At 41.5% G+C, this 27,957-nt stretch overlaps 1 protein-coding gene across 7 annotated transcripts in view; it reads left to right on the top strand.

Moving 5' to 3' along the window:
* Nucleotides 1–27,957, top strand: part of igsf9b (immunoglobulin superfamily member 9B) — a 166,147-nt gene that overhangs the window by 42,499 nt on the left and 95,691 nt on the right. For all 7 annotated transcript variants that reach the window (XR_010000399.1, XR_010000400.1, XM_016994963.2 and 4 more), the window contains exons 2-3: nt 13,759–13,956; nt 23,888–24,034. Coding sequence is in view for 5 of the 7 variants with exons in the window: in XM_016994963.2 (XP_016850452.2) it covers nt 13,759–13,956; nt 23,888–24,034 (345 nt within the window). In the remaining 2 variants the exon portion in view is untranslated. The remainder of the gene's footprint in view (nt 1–13,758; nt 13,957–23,887; nt 24,035–27,957) is intronic.

Here is a 27,957-nt window from a genome sequence, read left to right on the forward strand (position 1 = left end):
TGCTAAATTAATAAATACAGTAATTACTACATAGCATTACTGCGTATTGAACTACTTTTTCTGTCAAATTGGTTGTATAACATGATGTTTTGGTCCTTAATTTGTAAAATCATGACATAATTTGATGTTTAATAGGCTTTTCCTTAATGCCTCCTTATTATCCAACATATTTGCTTATCCAATATTGTGCCGGCCTGTTTATGTTGGATAAGTGAGACTCTACTGTAACTTGAAAACCACATATTCCCCACCCTGTTGCATAGGGTTATTCGATCTAATTTCCTGCTTTTATGCTTCCTCTCCTTTGCCCATGAAGTCACATATTCTCTAATACTGTAGCTAGCCATGTGTGTGTATATATACCTTAAAGTTACTTGTTGACTTTTGAAATGAATTTCTCACACAAAGAGTACTCAAATGTGATTTTTGTCAGATGCTTCTGCTGAAATATTGTCTACAACAGTGGCTCTCAACCTGTGGGTCACCAGATGTTTTGGTCTTCAACTCCCAGAAATCCTAACAGCTGGTAAACAGGATGGGATTTCTCAGAGTTGTAGGCCAAAACACCTGGGGACCCAAAGGTTGAGAACCACTGGTCTACCACACCTGGTATTTGTTGATGGTCTCCCATTCAGGTGTGTTGAACTTTCTTAACTTTCAGATTGAGTTGAGTCTGTTTAGCTTCCAAGATAAGACAGGATTTTTGACATCTGGGGTTGCTTGCCTACAAGTCATTTCTGACTGAGATGAGAGTATCACAGGGTTTTCCAGGGCCGAGAGTGTGTGACTTACTCAGGTTCATTCAATGGATTTTCATGGCTGATTAAGGATTTGAACCCTGGTTTCCAGAGTCATAGCCCAAAGGTCAAGCCACCCTAGGGTATATTTTGACCCTTTTGAATCAGTATGTTTGGCAACCTTGACTTGACTTGTGGCTGGACCCGAGAGCTCAGCAAGAAAAACTAGTGTGGCACTTGAGTCCCATTTCTCAGTTGGTTCCCAGCCCTGACTTGGTATCCTTCTTTTGACTCTTTTGTGATAACCTTCACCCCGGTCTCCCTCTGCTTTGTACTGCTTCTTGAAAGTGTTGAAACTGGGAAGCCCTGTAGGCGAACTTGTGGCCTTGGTGCTGACAGGGAGATAAGAGTATCGGGGATGGTGCCAAAGCTCATCAAGTCCTCCACTTCCTGGCAGGCCTCCAGTGGTGTGTTGGGGAGATATTGCAATCTCTTTGTCTCAGAAAAGGCTTGGACTGGCTCCGAGCTTCCATGTGTTTTAAGATCTATTGGCCATTGTGTATGAGAGGAGATTGCTTTTGCTGAGCAAGGTGCTGAAAATGGATCTCCAGCCACCATTGTTCTTTTAAGAGCCAATCAGATACCTCTTTCCTCTAACTGCTGTTAATAGGAATATAGCACAAGGTTACATATAAGTGCATTGTTATAACTTGTTACTGGAGGTTTTTTTAAAGGCTGGGACCACCTGTTCTATTTACCTATGGGTTTCTATATTGGCAAGGGGTTAGACACTAGATGTCCCTGGGGCTCCTACTTGACTGCTATGATCACATTTAGGCTCTGCACAACCCTGCAGTCAATCATTGAGGAAGTATATGATGGTTAACTTGAATTCTGACCTTCCATCTGCTCTTCCTCGGAGCCCCATTAATTTAAACCTTGTGAAAATGCTTAGAGTAGTCGGCATGGAGGTTTATATCTACACGTACTCCATCTTTTTCAATGATAGTGCTTTTCGAGTATTCCATATGCTTCACACACAATTGACCTCCACATTTGTGGGTTTAATTTTTGCAGGTTTGATTATTCACAGATTTAATTCATATATCTAGATCCTCCAGTGTTTCTTTTAGGCTCAATTTCCTTTTTTAAAAACCTGAGAGAATATCTCCCTGGGCATGTCTAGGTTCTTGAACACAAGTGTATGGTCAACTTCCATTGAAAGCTGATAGCAGTATCACACTGGAAGATCCAGAGATTTTAGGAAGAACACTCTTTAGGCATTTGTGAGTCCTTCAGTGCAATTCTGAAGTCACTACCACTGGACCATAGAGTTATCTTTGATGACATAGACTTCTTTGGCCCTTTCTACACTGCCATATAAAATCTAGATTATCTATACAGCAGTGTAGAAGGGGCCTGGGTCTACACTACCATATATTCTAGGTCCCTTCAACCCTGCCATATAAAATCCAGATTATCTGCTTTGAACTGGATTATATTGCAGTGTATAAGGGGCCCCAGTTCAAAGCAGATAATCTGGATTTTACATGGCAGGGTAGAAGGGGCATAAACCAGATCTACACTGTGATATAATCCAGATTATCAAAGTAGACAATCCATAATATCTGCTTTGAACTGGATTATATGTGTCTACACTGCCATATAATTCATTTCAAAGCAGATAATTTGGATTTTATATGGCAGTGTACAAGGGGTCATAGATTGTTTATGACTTTGTTCTCTTTTCTAAAAATACTGTTAGTAATAATTTTGTTAATTCACTATTGTCTTAATTGTAATTGGAAAGAGTTTTCTCCTAAGAAGCAACATATAAATAACAGTGATAGATATATTTCTGGCATAGGTACCGTAATAGTTTTGGTGGTATGAGCAAGTATCCAAGACCTTCCATATGGTCCAGTTTGGTCAGAGATATTTTTAGTTGGTGAAATAAATACAAGGTGTTTGAAAAAGAACTCTCTAGTTTTAATGTAATTATACTTAAAACTTGGGAGTTATTTTTCGAACACCCTGTACAGCAAGAGCTGTGTGCCTGTGGTGCTTGGAAAAACAGATGTCGCTGGGGAAAGCGACTGTGAAATTGTCTTGCTTCTTCATAACCTGTGCTGAAAATGAGAAAATAGAGGCGGCTTCTATTAGACCTTCCAAAATTTCACAGATGGAAACCGAGGCACGTGTTGCCAAGCAACACCTAAGTGTCACCAAAATGATAAAAACTATCAACGAGGAATACACAAGCTAGGAAAGGCTGCAGTAGTTTGCTTTTGCCTGAGACAACTGGAAAGGGAAAAATTTCCCCATCCTCTGCTCCTCTCCTAAATAATTGAGTATAAACTACAGTTGACCTCCCACAATAATAGATTTCACTTTTTCAGATACAATTATTCATGGATTTGATTAATACGTTTCCTCTGGGAATTTCTAGATCCTCTAGTGCAACTCTGTTGGCAATTTCTGGCAGATGTTAACTATAGAGTCATGCTTTGGGACTTGGAGATTCTTAGTGGGAGAACTTATCCCAGCATTTAGAGGCTTTCCAGACTGATTCTATTTTACATTGAAAATAGAGTATCTCTGAAGGAATTGGAGACAGAATTGGCTTCCCAGTGACATAGAAGAGGTTAATATCTATTGGCAGTTTGAGGCTGGGAAAAGAGATTGAGAACAGACCGGGGGAGTGGATTTTGCTCTATCACTAACCTGATTTCAAAGTTCTCTTCGCACTTGGGGTGGGCGGAGATGAATCATTTTGATTTTCTTTTCCCTTTTTCTTTCTTTTTGCTAATGTACTATATAACTCTTGGGAGTCCATCTTCCATCAACTTTTTCCTATGGGGTGAATTTATCCCATCTGAATCCTCACTTAGCCAGCATTGAAATGTTAGTCAGGAATAGTTTGGAAAGGGTTAGAATATGTTTCTGCTGTATGCCACCAGCTGCATTATTTAGGCACCAAAGTCTTGGGAAAGTTTGAACTAAACCCAGTTTCTGAACAGGACATCAGTTTATTTATTTCTTTATTTACAGTATTTATATTCCGCCCTTCTCACCCTGAAGGGGACTCAGGGCGGATCACATTACACATATAAGACAAACATTCAGTGCCTTAACATAGAACAAAGATAATACAAACACGGGCTCCGAGCTGGCCTCGAACTCATGACCTTCTGGTCAGAGTGATTAATTGCAGCTGGCTGCAGCTGGTTGCTCAACAGCCTGCGCCACAGCCCGGCCCACAGTTCTGTTTAATCTGGTGTAATAACTGTGATCTTTCAGGCCCCATCTACACTGCCATATAAAATCCACATTGAACTGGATTATATGGAAGTGTAGACGCATATAATCCAGTTCAAAGCAGATAATGTGCGTTGTCTGCTTTGATAATGTGGATTATATGGCAGTGTAGAAGGGGCCACCATCCCTCCAAAAGGAAGGAAGGAAGGAAGGAAGGAAGGAAGGAAGGAAGGAAGGAAGGAAAGAAGGAAGGACGGACGGACGGAAGAGTATAGTGAGCCCTTAGTATTCTCAGGGATTTGGATAAAGGATTCCTGAGGATTTGCTTTTGGGGATTTTTTTGAATGGGGGAATCCAAGGATGCAGAATCCATGGATATGGAGGATGTACTGTATCTTCTGTATTATAATGCCAAGTACAGTGTTCCCTCACTTATCGCTGGGGTTAGGTTCCAGGACCACCCACAATAAGTGAAAATCTGCGAAGTAGGGACGCTATATTTATTTTAATATTTATACATCATTTTAGTAGTTACACACTATTTTAAGTCTTTATCAACCAATCATGTGTTGATAAATCTCCTCCTGTAGCCGCTTGGGCTCCTTTTCTCTCCCTTTGGCTTCTCCTTCCTCCCTTCCTTAGGCTGTAAAATGTATTTTTTATGATTTATAATAGAAACAGCGAATCTGCGAAAAGTGAATCGCAAAGTAGTGAGGGAACACTGTACTCCAATTATGCTTTAGTAGATTATCTTCTTCTTTAGTAGATTCATCTTCTGGAATACTCAAATACACTTACCTTTTACCATCTATAGTGCAGAAATTATAACAGTTTGGCACCACTTTCACTGCTATAGCTCTGTCCTATGGAATTCTGAGAATTTTGCACTATATTTTCCAAGAGCAGCCACTCACTTCCTTGGGGTGGGGTTTACACTTGTGATGTCTCAATATAATGCCTATCTTTTTTTTGGTTTTTACCTGGGTTCTAGCAATTAGTGGCATACTGTTTCTGTACATGAAGTCTCTTTGTTAGTTGGCACAACAGTCTTTGAGAGCTAAAATAAAGGAACTAGGGTCCAATGTGTTGTCGAAGGCTTTCATGGCCGGGATCACAGGATTGTTGTATGTCTTTCGGGCTGTGTGGCCATGTTCCAGAAGTATTCTCTCCTGACGTTTCGCCCACATCTATGGCAGGCATCCTCAGAGGCTGTGTGGCATGGATAAACTAGGCAAGGAAAGGAAAAAATATATATCTGTGGAGAGTCCAGGGTGTGGCAAGAGTCCTTTGTCACTGGGAAGCCAGCATTAATGTTTCAGTTAATCACCCTAATTAACATTGGAAAGGTTTTGTCTCTTGCCTGGGGGCATCCTTTGTTCAGTTATTAGCATCTTTGGGTCTCCTCTGCCCTCAGAGTGTTGATTCCCATCTACTGTTTTGATTTTAGAGTTTTTTTTAATACTGGTAGCCAGATTTTGTTCATTTTCATGGTTTCCTCCTTTCTGTTGAAGTTGTCCACATGCTTGTGGATTTCAATGGCTTCTCTGTGTCGTCTGACATGATAGTTGTTGGAGTGGTCCAGCATTTCTGTGTTCTCTGAACTAGGGTCCATTATGTTTCCAGGAAAGAGTTATCAGAGGCCAACATGGGAGGGAAAAACAGATTCAGCCAAAGAGGGCAAACCTGGGGGATTCTCATTCCAGAACTATTTGTGTCCCTCCCACAGAATCATGCGTCAGATTGCGTTGGGATTTCCTCGTCCTTTCTCTTCTCTGCCTGACCTTGGACATCACTGCAAGAGCTGGTTCAGGATATAGATGCTTTTTGCTCATGATGTGGGCTTTCTTGCAAGATGGTTTTGAGGGGACAGAGGAGGAGGAGGAGGAAAAAGAGGAGGATGGAGAATCTAAAGCAGGGTAGCTGAAGTCATCTCGTCTGCTGACGGCTTGCGAAAGCCTCAGCCACATTGGAAATGCAGCGATAATGAGCTGAGTTGTTTCAAGGTGTGAAGAAAGCAGTGTGTGCCGTAGGAGGGGGCGATGCTCAGGCTTTGCTTGGCGGTGGGAAGCGAAGAGGTTGCAGCACCTGTTTTTTGTAAGCTCCTTTTAGGATTGAGGTGAGGGGGAGGGTGCTGACGTCTGTCATGCATCTCTGGGATTGAGAGGGATCTCGGTTCCTCCTTTCGTACACACACACCCCTCCAGCAGGTAAACCCTCCCACTTCTTCTTGCAGCGGCCCCAAAGACTGCATTTCTATGCAGTGCCATCTGCATCTGAATGCCACCCATCCCTCCCCCTCCGTTGCTTTCCCCTCCTGATAACCTCCATGCATGCATCACTCAGTTCCTCCCCCCGCCCACAACACACACACATACACAGCAGGAAGGGAGAGAAGTGCTATGTGCTGTTTGATGGTGCTGGTGCATGCTCCCTTCCCACCTTTTCTCCCTCCTGCAGACTGGTGTCCCAAGGCAACCTGTCCCATCTGTGCCCCAGAGGGACTTTGGGCATCTGGGGCTCCCCCGAGGCATCTTGCTGGTTAATGCCTCAGTCTCCTGGGTGCCAAAAATAGACCTGACAGCATACTAGATTCCTGTTGTGGAAAAAAACAGTGATGTCATCTCGGGCCAATCAGCACCAGCCCTGCAGAGCTGAGCCTTGCTGCAGCCGCCGCAGCAGCTGGGAGGCAGGGAAAGTCTTTCCCATCACTTTGAAAAGCCTTCTCTGGGGGGTGCAGTGGGGAAGAGGAGGCAGCATCAGCCTCCATCGCCATACTCAGTTGCCTGTGTTCTGCTGCCAGAAAGAAAAAGGGAAGCCAAGAAAGGCGATACCTATGTGGATTTTAACTGGGAGTTCCCTTGAGGTCCAGTCCCCAGTCAGCACCTTCCAGCAGACTCTGAGTGGATGTGCCCAAGCTCTTGTGAATGTATGTCTGGGTGAAGGGTTATACTTCCCCATTTCTGTCTCTTCTGTATAATGAAAGGGCTGCTACTTAATTATATAGCAATGATGGGCAACCTTTTGCGCTTGGTGTGTCAAAATTCAACAAAAAACCCAGCATGACTTGGGTGGTTTGTCACTTTGAGAAAAAAAATCCCCATAATTTCACAATATGTATAGTTTAAATAACAAAAATATATAATTGTAATATATAAAGGTAAAGGTTTCCCCTGACGTTAAGTCCAGTCATGTCTGACTCTGGGGGTTGGTGCTCATCTCCATTTCTAAGCCAAAGAGCCGGCGTTGTCTGTAGACACCTCCAAGGTCATGTGGCCAGCATGACTGCATGGAGCGCCCTTACCTTCCCGCCGGAGCGGTACCTATTGATCTACTCACATTGGCATGTTTTCGAACTGCTAGGTTGGCAGAAGCTGGAGCTAACAGCGGGCGCTCACTCCGCTCCTGGGATTTGAACCTGGGACCTTTCGGTCTGCAAGTCCAGCTGCTCAGTGCTTTAACACGCTTCGCCACCGGGGCTCCAAAATATTTATGTGTGTGTGTGTGTGTGTGTGTGTGTGTGTGTGTGTGTGTGTGTGTGTGTATATATATATATATATATATATATATATATATATATATATATATATAATATTACATGCAATGTTACTAATAATATTATAGTATAATATAGTAATTTAATGCATATATTGTGCTATGCTAATAATATATTGTATGTACATTTGATTTGTAAGCCACTCTGAGTCCCCTTCAGGGTGAAAAGAGTGAGATATAAATGTAGTAAATGAGTAAATAAGTAGTAAATGAGTTCTAGCGTACATGATAATAGTTAATGCTGCCAATTATTATTCATTATAATACCATTATAATTGGTCTCAAGGTCAATGCCCAACTTGCACTTGGAATATTCTCTGTTTCCTTGCCCTTTCGAACTGCTAGGTTGGCAGGAGCTAGAGCTAACAGTGGCCGCTCACGCCGCTCCCGGGGTTTGAACCTGGGACCTTTTGGTTTGTAATATATAACTGTATTCAATAAATCAAAAACTATTTACTACCATTATTTCTATGTACAACAATCTATGGTACCTCTTGCAGTTTCCATGCTGATTTCTCTCTATTCTAGTTTCAATGTAGTCATGAGCAATGAATAATAATATAATAATATAATAGTAATAATATGATAATATAATAGAATAATAATAGAATAATAATAGAATATATATATATATATATATATATATATATATATACACACACACACACACACACACACACACACACACACACATACACACACACACACACACACACACAGGTAAAGGTAAAGGTTTTCCACTGACGTTAAGTCCAGTCATGTCTTCATTTCTAAGCTGAAGAGCCGGCGTTGTCCGTAGACACCTCCAAGGTCATGTGGTCATCATGACTGCATGGAGCGCCATTACCTTCCCACCGGAGCAGTACCTATTGATCTACTCACATTGGCATGTTTTCGAACTGCTATGTTGGCAGGAGCTGGAGCTAACAGTGGCCGCTCACGCCGCTCCCAGGGTTTGAACCTGGGACCTGTTGGTCTCCAGCTCAGTGCTTTAACGCACTTCGCCACCGGGGCTCTCATATATATATATATATATATATATATATATATATATATATAAATGTAATGTGCATAATTCCCCATGGAGTAAACAACAAAACCACTGGACCAAATCACACCAAATTTGGCCACAAAAGACATAGTCATCCAATCAATCTGCATGCAGCAGCATGTCAGCAAAAATGACTAGGCGTGTCAGTGCTGTGACGCGTGTCATAGGTTGGCCATCACTGTCCTAGTGCCATTCCCCCAACACAGAGGTCATTCCATTCTACACATCTGCATCACCCCACACATCTGGGGTTGCAGGCAGCTTGGGAAAAGGGCTTCCATGTCAGAGCGCTCTTGCTGTGAGTTAATACTCTCTGGTCTTTCTCTGTGCATATTAAACCTGGGACTGCCCTCCCTCCCCTCCATCTCTTTCTGCAGACGCTCCATCAAGCTTCATTTGACAGCCCTGATGAGAAGTGACATACCCGGCTGCACCAGCTGCTCTATCGTGGAGCTCCTGTTCCCGGTCTAGAAAGACAGGACTAAACGCAGGAAGGCTCTTGCTCCCCTGTCCAAGTGGTCAAATGGCCCAGAGCAGGAGAATAGGATGCCCTTGGTTGCCCTTTGAATAACGAAAAAGAAATAAATAAAATTCTGGGTTCCAAAGCATCACATTTCTGCCATAGACAACACTTGTGTTGTATGCCTTTAAGTCATTTCTGACTTATGGTGATCCTAAAGCAACCCTATCATGAGGTTTCATGGGGCTGAAAGTATATGACTTTCCCAAGATTACCCATTCGGTTTCCATGGCTCAGCCGGGAATCAAGTCATAATCCACGCACAAGCACTGCACCATACTGGCTTTCTTTCTGCAGTGAGTCTATTGTTCTGTTTGCCAGTTACATTTAGTTCTTGATGTTTCCAATTCTAGGCAGGATATGTGCACTTTCCTATATCCTGTAACAATTTTGTGAAGATAGATCAGAGTGATTCAGCCCTAACAACATAGATGAACTACTGTGGCATTCTACAAGCTTTGGGATTGAATCTCTCATAATCCGTCAACATTTGCCTATTCTGGCTATGGATTTTGGGACCATTTTCCATTGTATAAGAGAATGACTATCCAGAAAATTTTGATTCAGAGTCATTTTTATGCTATTGACACCCAGTTCTTTCTTTCTCTAATCTCATGCCAAGAAGGCTGTGTAAACCCAGAACCATCATCCAGTCTGTTGCTTCGGTACAGATACAACAGAGGAAGTAATTGTGCAGATTGTTGATATATATATATATATATATATATATATTGAGGCAGAGCAGCAATTTCCAATTTCTTCAATCCTGGAGATCTTTCTCCTTTGATGTCCTAAACAGAAATGGCAGAAATAAAAAACAGCAATTCAGTGATGGAAAACTGCATAGTTTTTCAAATACAGTAGACTCTCACTTATCCAAGCCTCGCTTATCCAAGTTTCTGGATTATCCAAGCCATTTTTGTAGTCAATGTTTTCAATATATCGTGATATTTTGGTGCTAAATTCGTAAATACAGCAATTACAACATAACATTACTGCGTATTGAACTGCTTTTTCTGTCAAATTTGTTGTAAAACATGATGTTTTGGTGCTTACTTTGTAAAATCATAACCTGATTTGATGTTTAATAGGCTTTTCCTTAATCCCTCCTTATTATCCAAGATATTCGCTTATCTAAGCTTCTGCCGGCCCGTTTAGCTTGGATAAGTGAGACTCTACTCTACTATGATTACAATATTGTCTAAAAATACTCAATTTCTGCAATATTTTGTAGACAGATTTCAATGGATTACCTACAGGATGGGGTTTTTTTTATCATGTCAGAAGCGAATTGAGGCAAGTCGCTTCTGGTGTGAGAGAATCGGCCATCTTCAAAGATGTTGCCCAGGGGATGCCCAAATATGCGGAGGGCTTCTCTCATGTCCCCGCATGGGAAGCTAGGGCTGACAGATTGGAACTCACCCCGTCTTACGGATTCACACCGCCAACCTTCAAGTCAGCGTTCAGCCAGCACAAGGGTTTAACCCATTGCGCCACCGCGGCTCCTATGGGATGGGATAAATGTCATGTGATGGAAATCATCCTCAGTCTCAGAAATTAAATATTTCCCAATGTGATAAGGTCCCAATTATGTACATGCAGTTGTATGTTTTTGTGTGTATGTATGAGCAGAGCCAGCAAGCACAGTTTAAACCCTAGAAGTCAGTGACATTAGTTGATCTGCTTATTTAAAACACCTTGGAACTGCCAACCAGACTTTCTGATACTTTGGATATTCACATATATTCTTATTCATTACACTAAATAGGTTAGGTAAAGGTTTTCCCCTGACGTTATGTCCAGTCGTGACTGACTCTGGGGGTTGGTGCTCATCTCCATTTCTAAGCTGAAGAGCCAGCGTTGTCCGTAGACATCTCCAAGGTCACGTGGCCGGCATGACTGCATGGAGCGCCATTACCTTCCTGCCGGAGCAGTACCTATTTATCTACTCACATTGGCATGTTTTCGAACTGCTAGGTTGGCAGGAGCTGGGGCTAACAGTGGGCGCTCATTCCGCTCCCGGGATTTGAACCTGGCACCTTTTGGTCTGCATGTTCAGCAGCTCAGCGCTTTAACACACTGCGCCACCACCAGTGTGTTAGACTTAGCTAAATATGTTTAGTGAATATGCGAGTCTAACTGTGGATTCTTCTTTATCGAATGGCAATTGGATCCCCAGCTCGAGTAAGGTGTGCCTGTGGAGGCAGCAGGTGTAGGTGTGTGTGTGTGTAATGGATATCGGACACCCCCCCCCCCCAGTTGTAGCAGCAACTGTAATCTATCCTGTTGCTATTTTAACAATGCTGTCACCACTTGTGCTGCGACCCTGGCTGCGTCAGCGGTTTCCCCATCAAAGGCCTGTTCCCGAGATTTTTCGAAGCTCTTTGCCGGTGATTGGACAGAAAGGCAGAATGGTTTATGAATGGATGCTTCTCCTGCTACAGGGAGGAGAGACATTCCCTGCAAGTATTATTAGGCAATGCGGAGAGGCTAAAGTGAGGAAAGAAGCATACAGTTCTTGCCGGTGGTTTTCGCTCCTCCTCCTTTTTGCTTCTCCAGAAGGAGAGGCTGGGAGAATTGTGCGGTGGGAGTGGGGGAGCCTCTTCGGGAAGGTCACCTTGGAGCAATGCAGAGAGGCTGGCTCTGCAACTGCCGCCACTCCCCTCGGAGGTTAGGGAGCAAACCCCCGGGGGCACAAGGTCTCCTCCTCCTGCACCTTGGAAGAGATGATCCGTCATCTTATTTTTGCAGAAATAATTGCATTTTCCTATGAGCATACAGGTGTCTATTCCCATTTCCTCTTTGCTCCTTTCTCCATTTCTGAACAGAAGACATTATCTTGGAGCCCTGGCATTTTATTCCTACATGTTTGCTATGGATTTAGTCTCTTTTTGGGTAGATGGTCCTCTATGCTAGTGCTGGTGGAGGAATTATGGGAACTATAGTTTGCCCCAGTAGCGAAATGTGTTAAAGCACTGAGCTGGAGACTGAAAAGTCCCAGGTTCAAACCCCGGGAGCGGCGTGAGCGGCCGCTGTTAGCTCTAGCTCCTGCCAACCTAGCAGTTCAAAAACATGCAAATGTAAGTAGATCAATAGGTACCGCTCCGGTTGGAAGGTAACGTGCTCCTTGCAGTCATGCCGGCCACATGACCTTGGAGGTGTCTACGGACAACGCCAGCTCTTCGGCTTAGAAATGGAGATGAGCACCAACCCCCAGAGTCAGACATGACTAGACTTAATGTCAGGGGAAACCTTTACCTTTACCTATAATTTCTGAAAGGAATCCCCCTTCCCCCAGCTTTCCAAGGGCAAGGAAACAGAGTATTCCAAGTGCAAGTTGGGCATTGACCTTGAGACCACTTATAATGGTATTATAATGAATAATAATTGGCAGCATTAATTATTATCATGTACGCTGGAACTCAATCGACAAACCCAGTTTTTTGAACTGAACACGCCTACCTGTATTTTATAATGTGTTTTATGAATACTGATGTAAGTTAATAATAATTATTTAACTGATTTATATTGCACTGTATAATTTTTATATATGCGTTTTATTGTAACCCGCCCTGAGTCCCCTGTTGGGTGAGAAGGGCGGGATATAAATATTGTAATAAATAAATAAATAAATAATAAATTTTCAAAATTGTGTTTGCAGTCAGAGGTCCTCCAGAGGGGTCAAAGCTAATTAGGAGAAGGGCCACATATTAGGAGACTGTCATGAATAAGGTCTTATTATTGTAGACTAGGATAAGCAATCTGGTACCTTCTGAATGCTTTAGTCTGCATCACCAATAACCTCTTGCCTTTGGCCATGCTGATTGGGGCTTATGGGAATTGTTGTCCAAATTATTTCTGAGGCACAAAGGCTGTCTACTCCAGAGTTGCCTAGGGCTGGTTCTACATTGCCATATAATACAGGTCAAAGCAGAGAATCTGGAGTGCATATGGCTGTCTAGATTCAGCCTAGGTTAAATGGTTTGATGCCTCAAGCTGTTATACCGCAGCTCCCTAAGGCTCAGCTAAGTAAACCTGTCATCTAGTGCAAGGGCACTACTAGCATTGCCACACAAAACTAGTGAAGGGGAAAGTCGTCTTGGTGCTTTCCTCATAAAGCAGGTTGCTTTCTTGTATCAGGCATTGTAACAAAGCCACCTGCCAATTTATGTTGACCACGAATTTATAGAGTTTCTTAAAGCAAGGAACACTCAAGAGGGATTTTTGCCAGTTCCTTCCTTTGAAACATGGCCTACAACTTTGCCAAAAACCCTGCTCCTTTTTCTACTTGGGAAGAGATCATTAAGACTCCTTTTGACCATGACATGGCTAACATGGGGAGTGAGGAGGTCAAGCAACATTGCAGGGCCATTTAATTCTGACATAAGTGAAAATACGGTTTCTGCTGGAAACAAGAGTTACTGACTTGTCTTGTATGCCAAGTTTAGCTCACAGTGCCTTTTTCTTTATTGATTTCCCACCTTTCATTTCTCACTGTCTTGGCAATCAGCATCTTGGTGATTCAGAAGGCTTTTCAAAGTTATGTAAGACCAGCTGCTGCCAGTTTCTCGTCAAGATTGGCAGAATGGCTTTTTGGCAATCACTGATTTTTGTTACTCTTCTCTCATTCACTTTTCCAGGTGCCCACGGCTTAAGGGAGGAACCCGAGTTTGTGACGGCTCGTGCTGGGGAGAGTGTGATTCTAGGATGCGACGTGATCCATCCGCTTACAGGCCAGCCCCCTCCTTACGTGGTGGAGTGGTTCAAGTTTGGAGTGCCTATACCCATCTTCATCAAATTTGGGTTCTACCCTCCCCATGTGGACCCAGAATATGCCGGTGAGTTGGGCTTTCTCAAACCATAGAGAAATTGGCCATCTCCATTTGGCCTTTTGAATGTTGTTATACAAGTGCTACAACTCTCAGCATTTTGTACCATGGACTAAATTGTCTAGGGCTACCTCAAAGAATCATGGGTTTTTACTTTGGTGGATTGTTGGAGCTGTTACCTTCCCCAGAAGTAATGACATATACATAGCATAAGACTGAACTTGTTGAACTTGTTATTGGTTACTTTTGGAAAGCATTTTCCAGAAGTGTGTTGACAAGAGTTTTTCAGATTTTGTATGATTTTCTGATCAGTTTGGAGTGATGGCTTTTCAACTTAAAAAAGCAATGGAAAGTAGTAGAAGAGCGGCAAGCAGTACAACAAGTTATTTTAGCATTACATAAAGCAATGACAACAAATAACTTTTCAAATACCTCAACATAATCGAAATAATAACTTTCTAAGCCTTACTGTCACTTAAAACAAGGCAAACCAAAAATGATTGCAAACGTGAACATTGCATTGATAAGAGCCATTCAGCCTTGGCACTGACTACTGTGAGATAAGGGGAACTCTCTTTCATTGGGGCTTTTAAAACCAATCAAAGCTTGAATAACCATATCTTCAAAAGTTAAAGCTGCACTTGTGAAGAGCTGTCTGTATTTGATTATGAGATTCAGTAAAGATAAAGGTTTTCTCCTGACATTAAATCTAGTCATGTACGACTCTGGAGGTTGGTTCTCATCTTCATTTCTAAGCTGAAGAGCCGGCGTTGTTCATAGACACCTCCTAGGTCATGTAACCAGTATGACTGCGTGGAGTGCCGTTACCTTCCCGCAGAAGTGGTACCTATTGATCTACTCACATTTGCATGTTTTCAAACTACTAGGTTAGTTGCAAATTGATCTCAGGATTGCAAGGTTGCAGGAAAATAAGATTTGGCTGCTTGGAGGTACCTAGAATAACACTCAGGTTTCGAGAATATACTCTTTATGTTTCAACCCTACACTCATTTATCTGGAAATAAGCTCCATTGAATTCTGCAGTACTTGCTTCCAAATAAACACCCATAGCAATTCAAGACCTTTTTATTTAGTTGGCAACTGACTGGCTGCTAAGAGGTTTTTAATGAGTACATGCCAGGTGCTGCTTATTGTGTATTTAATTGCCTTTATTTCGATTGTGCTTTAATATTTTAATTTCGATGTTATTTTCGTTTGATTTCCTCTGTGCCATTATTTCCTAAAGATAATCTGGTTGTAAACCACCTTGAGTCCAAATTATGGGAGAAAGGTGGGATATACAAGTGAAATCAACCAGCCAATGAAAGATAGTCCTTGGGTGTATGGTTTGTAAAAGATATTAAAAATGAGAAATAATACAGCTACACTCACATTGGCACTTTGAGATAGGAATCTCAGCAGTCAGCTGTCCAACAGAATTTCAGCTCAGCTTCTGATAGGAACGAATGGACTTATGACATGGAAACTGATAGTTGGGGACTCATTGAAGAGTGAGAGTAGCTCCCCAACAGATCTGGGAGAAGTGTAATTCCAAGGACTATTTTGGGACCCCCAAAAGCCCCACAGTAATAGAGGTGTAGCTGTGGGCTGGCAAAAGTCACCATAAGCATACTATTACCCAAATAGAGTTTTCCTTCAGTCCCCAAATGTCTGATAATAATAATAATAATAATAATAATAATAATAATAATAATAATAATAATAATACTTTATTTATACCCCACCACCATCTCCCCATGGGGACTCGGGGCGGCTCACAACGTTACAAAAGTAACAGCGCAAATACATTAAACAATATCCATATATACCTTATGGGGTGATAAGGTGGAAATCGTCCACATCTAAAGCTGTTTAGTTTGCTGTGTTCAAATTCCCAAGGTAACTGTGTCTGACATATTTCTTTTGGAGAATGAAGAGTACAATATGACTGCAATACCTATGTGGCCAGTTCCTGCAGTTTAACCTACATGCATTGGGGAAAAGAATCCTCTCTAGGAATTGACTATATTTTCCCATCAATTCCATGACATGCTTCCACCAGAGGTTACCAAAGAATCTCCTTGAAGGACTAGCAAATTCTAGAGAAATTATCTAAGACTTTTCTAGGTCCTCCAGAGCAACTACATGATCATTTCTGGTGAAAGGCGTAGTGGGTACAGAGCTCCTCTCCCCCAGTTTTCGCTCTGGCACCCCCACCCCTCCTGTCCTTATTTGGGATGAATGATATTGAATAGAGCTTCACTCACAGGATGTAGCAGTGGTGGGAATATTCAAGAGAAGATGTCTTATGAGAAGACATCATGGTTGTTAGCTGATCTGTGCCAAGCACTGATAGCTTTTCTTCACTAGATATGAAATATAAGGAGCCCAGGTGGTGAAGTGCATTAAAGCGCTGAGCTGCTGAACTTGCAGACCGAAAGGTCCCAGGTTCAAATCCCGGGAGCGGCTTGAGCGCCTGCTGTTAGCTCCAGCTCCTGCCAACCTAGCAGTTCAAAAACATGCAAATGTGAGTAGATCAATAGGTACCGCCTCGGCGGGAAGGTAATAATAATAATAATAATAATAATAATAATAATAATAATAATAATAATAATAATAAATTTTATTCTTATACCCCGCCCCATCTCCCTGAAGGGACTCGGGGCGGCTTACATGGGGCCAAACCCAGTCATCAACAGTATAAAACAAGCAATAAAACAAATCAAACAGAATAAAACAAGTTAAAAACACATACAATACATAGTTATAAAAAGGTAACGGCGCTCCATGCAGTCATGCCAGCCACATGACCTTGGAGGTGTCTACGGACAACTCCGGCTCTTCGGCTTAGAAATGGAGATGAGCACCAACCCCCAGAGACAGACATGACTGGACTTAACGTCAGGGGAAACCTTTACCTTTACCTATGAAATATAAAGAATTATTTCTCAGTCCCATTTCCCTCCTGCTATCAGAACAGGAAGGGGGAAAAAAAGCTTATCTTATTTCCAGGAGGGAGTGAAGATGCTTTCAAATGACCTCTGCCACAAGCAAAATGGTACATCTGTCTTCGGCTTGAGTCCAGTTTGGCCTGGCTGGTTAATACACAGATCAGGCCAAGCTTGCTTTTTCTCTCGCTCTGCCCCCTCCCTCTCTATTTCACTCTCTTCATCTCTTGCCTCTTTTTATTTTGTTTTTTAAATTCCATTCTTTCCGCCTGGTTGGTTTTAATTAAGCAGCGGCAGAGAGATGCCAGCTGGGCTGTCTGGGCCAAAAGAAGCCTAGGCATTGAAAAGGAGGGCTGCTGATCCCTCCGTGCCGACTCCTGCGGCCGCCCCGTAGCTGCAGCACAAAGCTCCGAGGGATGCTTTCGGGGACCTGTGTGCTGCAAACCTTGCATGACATCCTCAGGAGGGGGGGAGTTGCTGCTACTTGCTCACGCTGTGTGCTAAACCTCTCTGGACAGCCGCACTCTTGTGGAGCTGGGGAAAAAGAAATGAGAACTGACATTGTGGGGGCAGTGGGACCAGCCTGCTAGATCAAGCCTCCCCCATGGGCCTCGGGGTTGGAAAGCTTGAGTGTAGGCCATCTCTGGATGGATCCAAAAGCCAGACTTCCCTGGTCCATTTTTAAATATCAAGTTTACTTCTCTCTCCAGGATCTCATGATTCATTGTTTTTATTTATCACCAAGTTGGCCTCAGCTTATGGTGACCCTATGAATGAGAGGCCTCCATGAGCCTTGGTCATCAGCAAACCAAACTCAGAGTCTTGGCTTCCTTGATTGAATTGATCCACCTGTGTTGCAGTCTTCCTTTCTCCCTACTGCGTAAATACCCCACTAGTACCAGATCCTATTTGGTCTTAGAAGGTAAGCAGGATCAGCTCTGGTTAGTACTTGGATAGGAGACCCCAAGCAATACCCGGCATTGTAGGCTATATGTAGAGGCAAAACCACTTCTGAGTATTCTTGCCTAAGCAAACCCTACAGAATTCATGGGGTTGCCATAAGTCAACAGATGATTTGGCAGCACATACACACTTATTTATTTGTGACATTTATATCCCGCCCTTCTCACCCTGAAAGGGACTCAGGGCGGTTTACAAGTATATATACATCTATATATATAAATGAGTGATGGCATCACGGCGACCCACAAAACAACAAAACTAAACACCCCACAACCTCGAAAATGGACAACACAACCCATCATCCACGCCTCTAGGTTGATACAACAAAAAGAAAAGAAAAATAAAGTCCTAATTAGAGGGAGAGGAATAATTGTTTTTATCCAATTGCTGCCAGTTACAAGGCTAAGCTCCGCCCACTTGGTCTCCTAGCAACCCACTCAGCCCAGGGCAGAGGCAGAGTTAGGCCTCACTTAGGCCTCTTCCACAGATTATCTAATTTGTACTGGATTATATGGCAGTGTAGACTCAAGGCCCTTCCACATCTATATAACCCATTTAGAATCTTATATTATCTGCTTTGAACTGGATTATCTTGATTCCACATTGCCATATCCACTTCAGTGTGCATACTAAACATAAAGACAGCCATACAACAGACATTCAGTACCACCACTACCTCAACAATTTCTCACCAACACCACCAGACAACGCCACAGCAGCGCGTGGCCGGACACAGCTAGTACAATATATATTATACGACTGTATTACAATATTATTAGTAATATTGCATGTAATATACATATAAAATTATAATAGTGAATTTTAATTATTATTACATTGTATTACATCATAATATTATTAATAATATTACATGTATATGCAATCTATATATATAAAAGGGTAATGAAATTTCGGCCTAGGACAAAGCAACAAAACTACACATCCCAGAAACACTAAACTTGGCAGCACAACCCCTCATCCATGCCTCTACATTCATACAACAAAAAGAAAAGAAAAATAAAGTCCTAATTAGAGAGAGAAGAATAATTGTTTTTATCCAATTGCTGCCAGTTAGAAGGCTAAGCTCCGCCCACTTGGTCTCCTAGCAGCCCACTCAGGCCAGGGGACATGCAGAGTTAGGCCTCACTTAGGCCTCTTCCACACTGCCTATAAAATACAGATTACCAGATTTTAACTGGATTATATGGCAGTGTAGATTCAAAGCCCTTCCACACAGCTATATAACCCATTTATAATCTTATATTATCTGCTTTGAACTGGATTATCTTGACTCCACACTGCCATATAATCCACTTCAGTGTGCATTTTACCCGGCTGTGTAGAAGGGGCCTCATACTTCGCCACAGCAACGCGTGGCCGGGCACAGCTAGTATATTATAATACTAGTATAGTATTATATTATTATATCATTAAATTGATACAGGAGACATGATGGAAAGAGCGTTATCATATTTTCTGGCGAATCGTATTGTCTCATGATGTGTCACAAGTATGACAGCCTTAGTTTAGTCATTTTGACTTCTAGGGAGAGTTCAGGGTTGGTTTGATCACAGACTCATTTCTTTGGGTTTTTTTTTTTGGCAGTCCATAGGATCCATAGATCTCTCCTTCAGTGCCATATTTCATTGGATGCGGTTTTCTTTCTATCAGCTTTCTTCACTGTCCAGATCCCACATCCATAAATATCAGGAGGAGAGTCTGTGAGTTGGAATCATATGATCATGGAGCTGGAACAAACCACAAGGTCCATCCAATCGAATCCCCTGCCATTCAGAAACACAGTGGTCAAGGCCCTCTCAACAGTTATTAACTCTTTATTTTGGATTTGACCCATAGCTTCCCCTTTGCGTTTGAACCTACTGGACTAGTGCTTGGATGGTTGCTCCTGGAATTCCTTGGCCAGCATAGCAAACTGTGAATTTTAGCCCTCAAAAGTAATATTTCTAAGCTCAGGGACTCATGATAACAGAAAGAGAATGTATTGAATGAAATATGAAGACTCCAGTTCAATATGCCCATTATCCTTTGAGCAAGAGGCTGCTGTTCAGCCACCTCCCAGCTCTGCCATAGGCCACTGCTCTTTTCCATGAGCTCGGATGACTGCTTGCTACGGTCACAAGCTGTCAGGAGCATCCCTGATTTCCATCCAGGAATGCAAATTACCCTATTAAATCAGCACTCTCAAAACATTGTAGATTTGTTTTTGCTTGAGCGGCAGGTTTGGCAGAGATGGAGATGCAGCTGAGGACGGTAGGGCACTAGTCAAAGGTTCATTGGATCTGCTCCTGACCTCACTTTCTCGACTTGGGCAAAATGTAAGGTTTGATATTGTTTGAGCTTGCTTTCCTCATTCTGACTGTAAGGAGAGCCCTGTTGTTAGATTATATCAAGAGATGGACAAGCTCGGCATCCTCTTTCCGATATCAGATGTATCTCATATCAGATTACGTCAGATGTGTCACACACATAGAAAACAAATGTGGTGAGAAGCTGGAGAGAGACAGAGAGTTTTGAGGATCTATGAAATGCTGGGAGGCATGGATTCACGCCAAGATATCTCATTATGTACAGTAGAGTCTCCCTTATCCAACACTCGCTTATCCAACGTTCTGGATTATCCAACGCATTTTTGTAGTCAATGTTTTCAATACATCGTGATATTTTGGTGCTAAATTCATAAATACAGTAATTACTACATAGCATTACTGCATATTGAACTACTTTTTCTGTCAAATTTGTTGTATATCATGAAGTTTTGGTGCTTAATTTGTAAAATCTTAACCTAATTTGATGTTTAAAAGGCTTTGCCTTAATCTCTCCTTATTATCCAACATATTCACTTATCCAACGTTCTGCCGGCTCGTTTATGTTGGATAAGCGAGACTCTACTGTATATGCAAGTATTCTTTAAAAGAAATCTTCCGAAGCACCTTTGGTCCCAAATATTTCAGATAAGAGGACACTCAACCTGAAAACCTGGAATTTAGGTCAATAATTTAGTTAACTCATGCTTCACATAACTGTCACCCTGCAAAGTGCATCACTGACCTCTCTTGCTGATGCCAATGGGGATTTTAGTCCAATACACCTGGAAGGCCCCAGTTTGGACATAGCTGAACTAGGTTGACCAATGTCCCCATTCAATAAAAAGCAAATGTCTGTATCCATGACAAGACAAGGTGCATTTACAACCCATTTGAAAATTTTTGTCTTAGAACTGGGGAAATGAATTCAATTGTTGTTGGGTTCTAGCTCCAGTTGGCTCTAATGGTTGACTCATACTGGCTGAACTGATGGGAGCTGGAATCTAACAGCACCTGAAAGTTGACAGATATATCAACAATGGGATAAAACAAGGCTGTGAATCAGGTGACCCTGAGGATATTCTTGGATTACACATTCCAGCATTCCTATGATAGCTAGGATTGCAGACTCTGCCTATCTATCTCTAGTCAATATTTTTCCTTTCTCCTGGAACAAGACCAAAAATGACCCTGTGATTTCCACCTTTACTGAAAAGACTCTGAAGAAAGACCTGAATCTTGAAGAATGATAGCTTCAACAACCCACACTAACAATATCATAATAATCATAAATACATATGTATCATTGCCCTAATGAAAATGTAATCTTACGTGCCATTTTTTTTTTCAATGTCAGACAAGGACATAAAGAGGTAGGAAGAGAAGCTCTATAAAATATTCTAGTATTCTAATTTGTTATTTTACATTCTCCATTCTGTTCTGGTGTGAACCCCAAGGGCCTCTATTTGTTCCAACACTGAATAAATGAAAGTTGTGATGGAATGTCTCCATTGTTTTTCTCTTCTTCCGGAGGATGTTTATACACTGCAATTTTATTCATTATCACTGCATTCCATATTTTCCTCCTCTGTTGACTAAGAATTGTATGAGAGGTGGATTTCCAAGCATTGTCACAGTTGAGGAGCCGATTACCATAATAATAGTTCTTTCCTAACATACCTCTTATTGTTCTCAACAGAATTATGGAGAGGATCAATGAAGTAATATGTCCTGTCATCTCTAATTCCTGTTACGTTGTCTAATATATCCCACCAGATATATGCAAATGTGTCCTAGATAACAAAAAAAATTAATCAGGTCTTACCACAAGGTAAAATTAGGGGCAGAACTGGGAAAGTTATTTACTTGGGTCTAGAAAATGGGAACTTTTGCCACCAGGCTGACTTAAAAAAAAAAAAAGCAGAGGTCCTAAATCAGGGGTCCCCAAACTAAGGCCCGGGGGCCGGATGTGGCCCTCCAATGTCATTTACCTGGCCCCCGCCCTCCGTTTTATAATATATTTTTATATCAGTTTTAATGATATAATATATTGTATATACATATAATATTGATAATAATCTTATGTTATACAATATAATACTAACCGTAATGCCATATAATAATATTAATTATATGTTATATATATATATATTACATATTATATAATAGTATAGTGGTATAGTTCAATATAGTAATATATAATGCTAATATTGTGTTATGCTAATAATATAATATATTGTATGTACATGAAGCTGCTCTGAGTCCCCTTCGGGGTGAGAAGGGTGGGATATAAATGTAGTAAATAAATGCAGCAAATAAATAATTAATTTTAGACTTAGGCTCGGCCAAACTCTGACATGACTTGAAGGCACACAACAACAACAACAATCCTAATTCACTTGACTATCTCATTAGCCAGTAGCAGGCCCACACTTTCCATTGAAATCCTAACAGGTTTATGTTGGTTAAAATTGTTTTCATTTTTAAATATTGTATTGTTCTTTTGTCATTGTTGTTGTTGCACTATAAATAAGACATGTGCAGTATGCATAGGAATTTGTTTGTATTTTTTTTCAAATGATAATTCGGCCCCTCAACAGTCTGAAGGATTGTGGACCAGCCCACTGCTTAAAAAGTTTGGAGACCCCTGTCCTAAACTATGTCAGCTTTTAAAAGCATTAGCAAAAATCAATGTTTTATGTATGTTTATAAAGGCCCTTAAAATTACTTAATTTTTGATGTGGTGGGGGCTTCTTAAAAACCTTTTATAATCCGAAGGTCTAAACTCCAGCTCTCTTAAGTTGTGTGTAACTATAGCACCAATTCCTGGAAAATGGTCACAGTTGAAATTAATGCACAAGTCTGATGTGTTGATGGTGAATGACCAAAGGGAAACTGTCTTTTTCATCCATAATACAGTTTTCCTATGCGTGTTCAGGGTTGATTCATCCATAAATTTTAAGTATTTCCCTATTGCTGGAAAAAAATGAATATTTTGAGCAATATTATCCCCATATTTGAGCATGCCAGTGTTCAAGAGGATTTCTCTGCATTGAAAAACTCTTTGTGCAACCCGTTCCCCCCCCCCACACACACACACACTAACAACACTATTTCCTGTGAAAGAAACATACAGTAGAGTCTCGCTTATCCAACATTCTGGATTATCCAACGCATTTTTGTGGTCAATGTTTTCAATACATTGTGATATTTACTACATAGCATTACTGCATATTGAACTACTTTTTCTGCCAAATTTGTTGTATAACCTGACGTTTTGGTGCTTAATTTGTAAAATCATAACCTAATTTGATGTTTACTAGGCTTTTCCTAGTAATATCCGACATATTCACTTATCCAACATTCTGCCGGCCTGTTTATGTTGGATAAGTGAGACTCTACTGTATTTTCAGCATTAACAAACACCTGTTTTTCTGTACAGAAAAATCCTTTGGAATACTTTAGAAAGTTTGAAATCTGCAAAATCGTGGTGTCTGTTGTCCTTTCCAGGAAGCTGACCTGATTTTTAAAAAACCCATTTTGTTTTTTGGTTGGGAAACTACTAATAGTGGATATTCTTTCCAATTCAATTTTGGAACCATACTCCAGCTGAACCGTCTGCTCTGTCTACAGTTGGGTACAAATGGCGAGTGTCGTAACGTAGCTGTAATTTCTGCTAATCTCCATTTTGCTGCTCTCTTGTAGGCCGTGCCAATCTTCATGACAAGGCATCTCTGCGCATTGAGCAGGTTCGCTCTGAGGACCAGGGCTGGTATGAGTGCAAAGTGCTTATGCTGGATCAGCAGTACGACACGTTCCACAACGGCAGCTGGGTGCATCTCACTGTCAACGGTAGGTTTAGGAGCTCCCTTGGTTGAGGATGGTTCTGCATCAACAACATTTCTTCCCATGCATTGCCTCTAATACATTCATTGCCATGCAGTTTTTAGTTGAAGCATCATAGAAGTCTTCCTTTGCATCAAAGCGATCTGATATTGCATGTTGCCTGAATCAGGCCCAGTCACATAACCAACTTGGATTGATTTCTCAGTGTCGCCTTGGGTTCAGCTTGTTATTTGAAAACGTGTTTGCTTAAGTAAACGATGGTTTCAACCTAACTGTTAGGCTCAGCTAAACAAATTAAATCAATGGAATTTATCATTGCTCCTCCACTTTTGCTGGTTTTACTTTTGCACACTTGATTATTAATGGATCAGATTATTCATGGTTTTGATTATTATATTTTCTCCAGGAATCTCTAGGTTCTCCAGCATGACCTAGAGTAGTGGTGTCCAACCTTTGATCCTCCAGGAGTTGGGTCCACTTGGAGGACCAAAAGGTTGGACACCTAGAGCTTCTTAGAAAGAATACTTCTCAAGGTATTTGTAGGTCTTCCAGCATGATTCTATGCTCAACTTCTGTTGAAGAGTCCTAGAGAGGTGTTATGTCAGATAAAAAAAGTTTTCTTTTATGGGAACGTGTAGTACATTGCTTTAATGTATCTATTCTAGTTGACCAACAATAGGAGTTAGATCAATATTTGTATAGATTAGGTATTTCATATGTACAGTGTCTTCCCTGGATCTAGATGCTAGTATCTTCTCTCATCTACTCTCTCTTTCCACCAAACTAGATGGTCATAAAGAGGAACCCTCTTTTGCAAACCTCAACAAGACTTTATCTGTTCTCTTCTTTCTAATAAAACTTGCAGAAAGCCAAACTAACAAATATGAAGGAATAATCTCAATTACAATATATTTGAGGTGTCCAGTAATGAGAGGATAATAAAATAAGGTAGAATAGCATCTAAATTAACTTTGCATGGCTTTTTACCCCTGCGAAGATAGTAAAGAACAGAAATGGTAAATATGAGTTGTATACAAGGCTCGGTTTTCTATGCACCCCCTCATGGCAAACTGTCTATTTGTTAATGTTGCATACTTAAGTAGCTACTTAAACACTGAATCAAATTGACATTTGCACAGTAAATCATGGGAGGCTGTAATCTTCCTTCAGCCACACTACAAAATCCGCTTTCTCTTGCTCTAGTGACCATGGATGTATTGACATATACAATCATGCTGAATTTCCCTCCATGTAGTAGCCTGCCTTCTATCTGTCCATTTTTGTCATCTACCTTTTATCCCACTGAATTTCTATTCTCCTAGCATTATTTTTTCTATACAATCATTCTAATAGCCAAGTCTAGTTGGTTGCCGCCATGCATAAAGACCCTTGGTACCAGTCTGAGTCTTGAATTGTCTTCAGCCGAGCGTCAGAAACTGTGACAGGAGATTGAGAAGGCCAGAAGCTTACAGCAAGTGTGAAGAACCTCTGTCAGCCTATGGGTCAGATTCGGTTCAGAGAAATTCTCTGCTACCACTTTGCAGTAGTAGATGATGCCAAAGCCAAAAACTGAAAAAAGAAGGATCTTGCAGCTTAAACTTCTTATTGCCAATTACCAAGCATTGGGAGAGGCATTTCAGTTTTTTCAAATGGATGGGAAAACCATAAAAAGTCTGAAAACCTCAAAATGATGCTTCCAGAGGGCTGTCCTGGGCCCCCTGGTGAAGTATATTAGGACTCAAAATCTGAGTTTTTCTGTTTATATTGGGTGGAAAGAATGCCAAACACAGATAGTAAGATGGGATTGAAAGGAAGATCTTCACGACCATTGATTGCGCATTGCCAGCAAAGGAGTTATTCCAGTGAAGACCAAAGTTCTGTTAGATGAATGTTGGTATCCAGATTGCATCACATCTATGCTGTAGAACTAATGCAGTTTGACACTCATGTCTCAATGCTGTGGAATCATGGGAGTTGTAGTTTGATGAGGCACCTGTACTATTTGGTAGACTACAACTCGTATGATCCCATAGCATTGAGCTATGACAGTTAAAGTGGTTTCAAGCTGCATTAATTTTACAATGTGGATACGGCCTAATGAACACTGTCCCTCAATAAAATAGTTGGGGACGTCAAGGGCAATATGTGCTGATGCATGTCCTTCAGTTAAAATCTCTATGAAAGGGGGGCATGTATTGATTCAAACTTCCTGATAAGGCAGACAGGTCTTGATTCAGGATCTGGTAATTTGTTGTCATTGTTCTAATCACCTTCCTGCTCCTTCATCTTCAAAAGGGGTTGCTTCTCACGCTCCGTACCCAGCAGATTCATAGGCCAAGAGTCTTTGAAAGCAGATGTGTTTAGCTGGAATTGGGCTGTGGCGCAGGCTGGAGAGCAGCTGCAATGAATCACTGCAATGAATCACTCTGACCAGGAGGTCATGAGTTCGAGGCCCGCTCGGAGCCTATGTTTGTTTGTCTTTGTTCTATGTTAAAAGGCATTGAATGTTTGCCTATATGTGTAATGTGATCCGCCCCGAGTCCCCTTCGGGGTGAGAAGGGTGGAATATAAATGCTGTAAATAAATCTATATATATATAAAAGGGTAATGAAATTTCGGCCTAGGACAAAACAACAAAACGACACATCCCAGAAACATTAAACTTGGCAGCACAACCCCTCATCCATGCCTCTACGTTCATACAACAAAAAGAAAAGAAAAATAAAATCCTAATTTGAGGGAGAGGAATAATTGTTTTTATCCAGTTGCTGCCAGTTAGAAGGCTAAGCTCCGCCCACTTGGTCTCCTAGCAATCCACTCAGCCCAGGGGACAGGCAGAGTTAGGCCTCACTTAGGCTTCTTCCACACTGTCTATAAAATACAGATTATCTGTTTTGAACTGGATTAGATGGCAGTGTAAAAGGGGCCCCTGATGGCATAGTGTGTTAAAGCACTGAGCTGCTGAACTTGTGGGCCAAAAGGTCCCAGGTTCAAATCGTAGGAGCGGAGTGAGTGCCCGCTGTTAGCCCCAGCTCCTGCCAACCTAGCAGTTTGAAAATATGCCAATGTGAGTAGATCAATAGGTACCGCTCCGGCGGGAAGGTAACGGCGCTCCATGCAGTCATGCCAATGGCCACATGACCTTGGAGGAGTCTACGGGCAATACCGGCTCTTCAGTTTAGAAATGGAGATGAGCACCAACCCCCAGAGGTTTTCAAAGTAGGTATTTTGATGTTGCTTGTAAATAATAAATAAATCCTCTTGGTGGACTATACCAGTTTAAATATACTGGCTTAGCTGCAGGAAGAAAAAAGTCTGTGGTTACAACAGGCATGGGCAAACTTGGGCCCTCCAGGTGTTTTGGACTTCAACTTCCTACCGGCTGTTAGGAATTGTGGGAGTTGAAGTCCATAAAAACCTGGAGGGCCCAAGTTTGCCTATACCTGGACTAGAGCAAGATGTTTCTTGAATGTGCCAGATTATGTTTGCTTTTCCTTTTTACCATTATTGTTTGACTAATTAAAACAGTGCCTGATGCCTGGGAAATGGAAGAAGTTGAAGGGCAGGGGGTTTCACTTGCTAAAGAGGCAAAGAATCCTAATGAAAAATGCCAGGAAGTTTTTCATACCTAGAAATAGCAGCAGATTAGAAATGTAGGCAGGTGAGTAGTCATAGCTCACTGTTTTGGGCAGCAGCGTGGGTGGGGAAAATTGCTCAGGGAAAGGTGTGAAGACAAGACAGTGACCCAATGAGAAGACATCTGGTGTTGGTTTAGAAGCTAGAAATAGGAAATCATGAGTTTAAATTTCTGGGATCTAGCTAGGAAGAGAATTCTGGGATCTGCAGTTTATTTATTTATTTATTTACAGTATTTATATTTCGCCCTTCTCACTCCGAAGGGGACTCAGGGCGGATCACATTACACATAT

The sequence above is a fragment of the Anolis carolinensis genome, unplaced genomic scaffold (genome assembly GCF_035594765.1).
Source record: "Anolis carolinensis isolate JA03-04 unplaced genomic scaffold, rAnoCar3.1.pri scaffold_8, whole genome shotgun sequence".
Taxonomy (NCBI): Eukaryota; Metazoa; Chordata; class Lepidosauria; order Squamata; family Dactyloidae; genus Anolis; species Anolis carolinensis.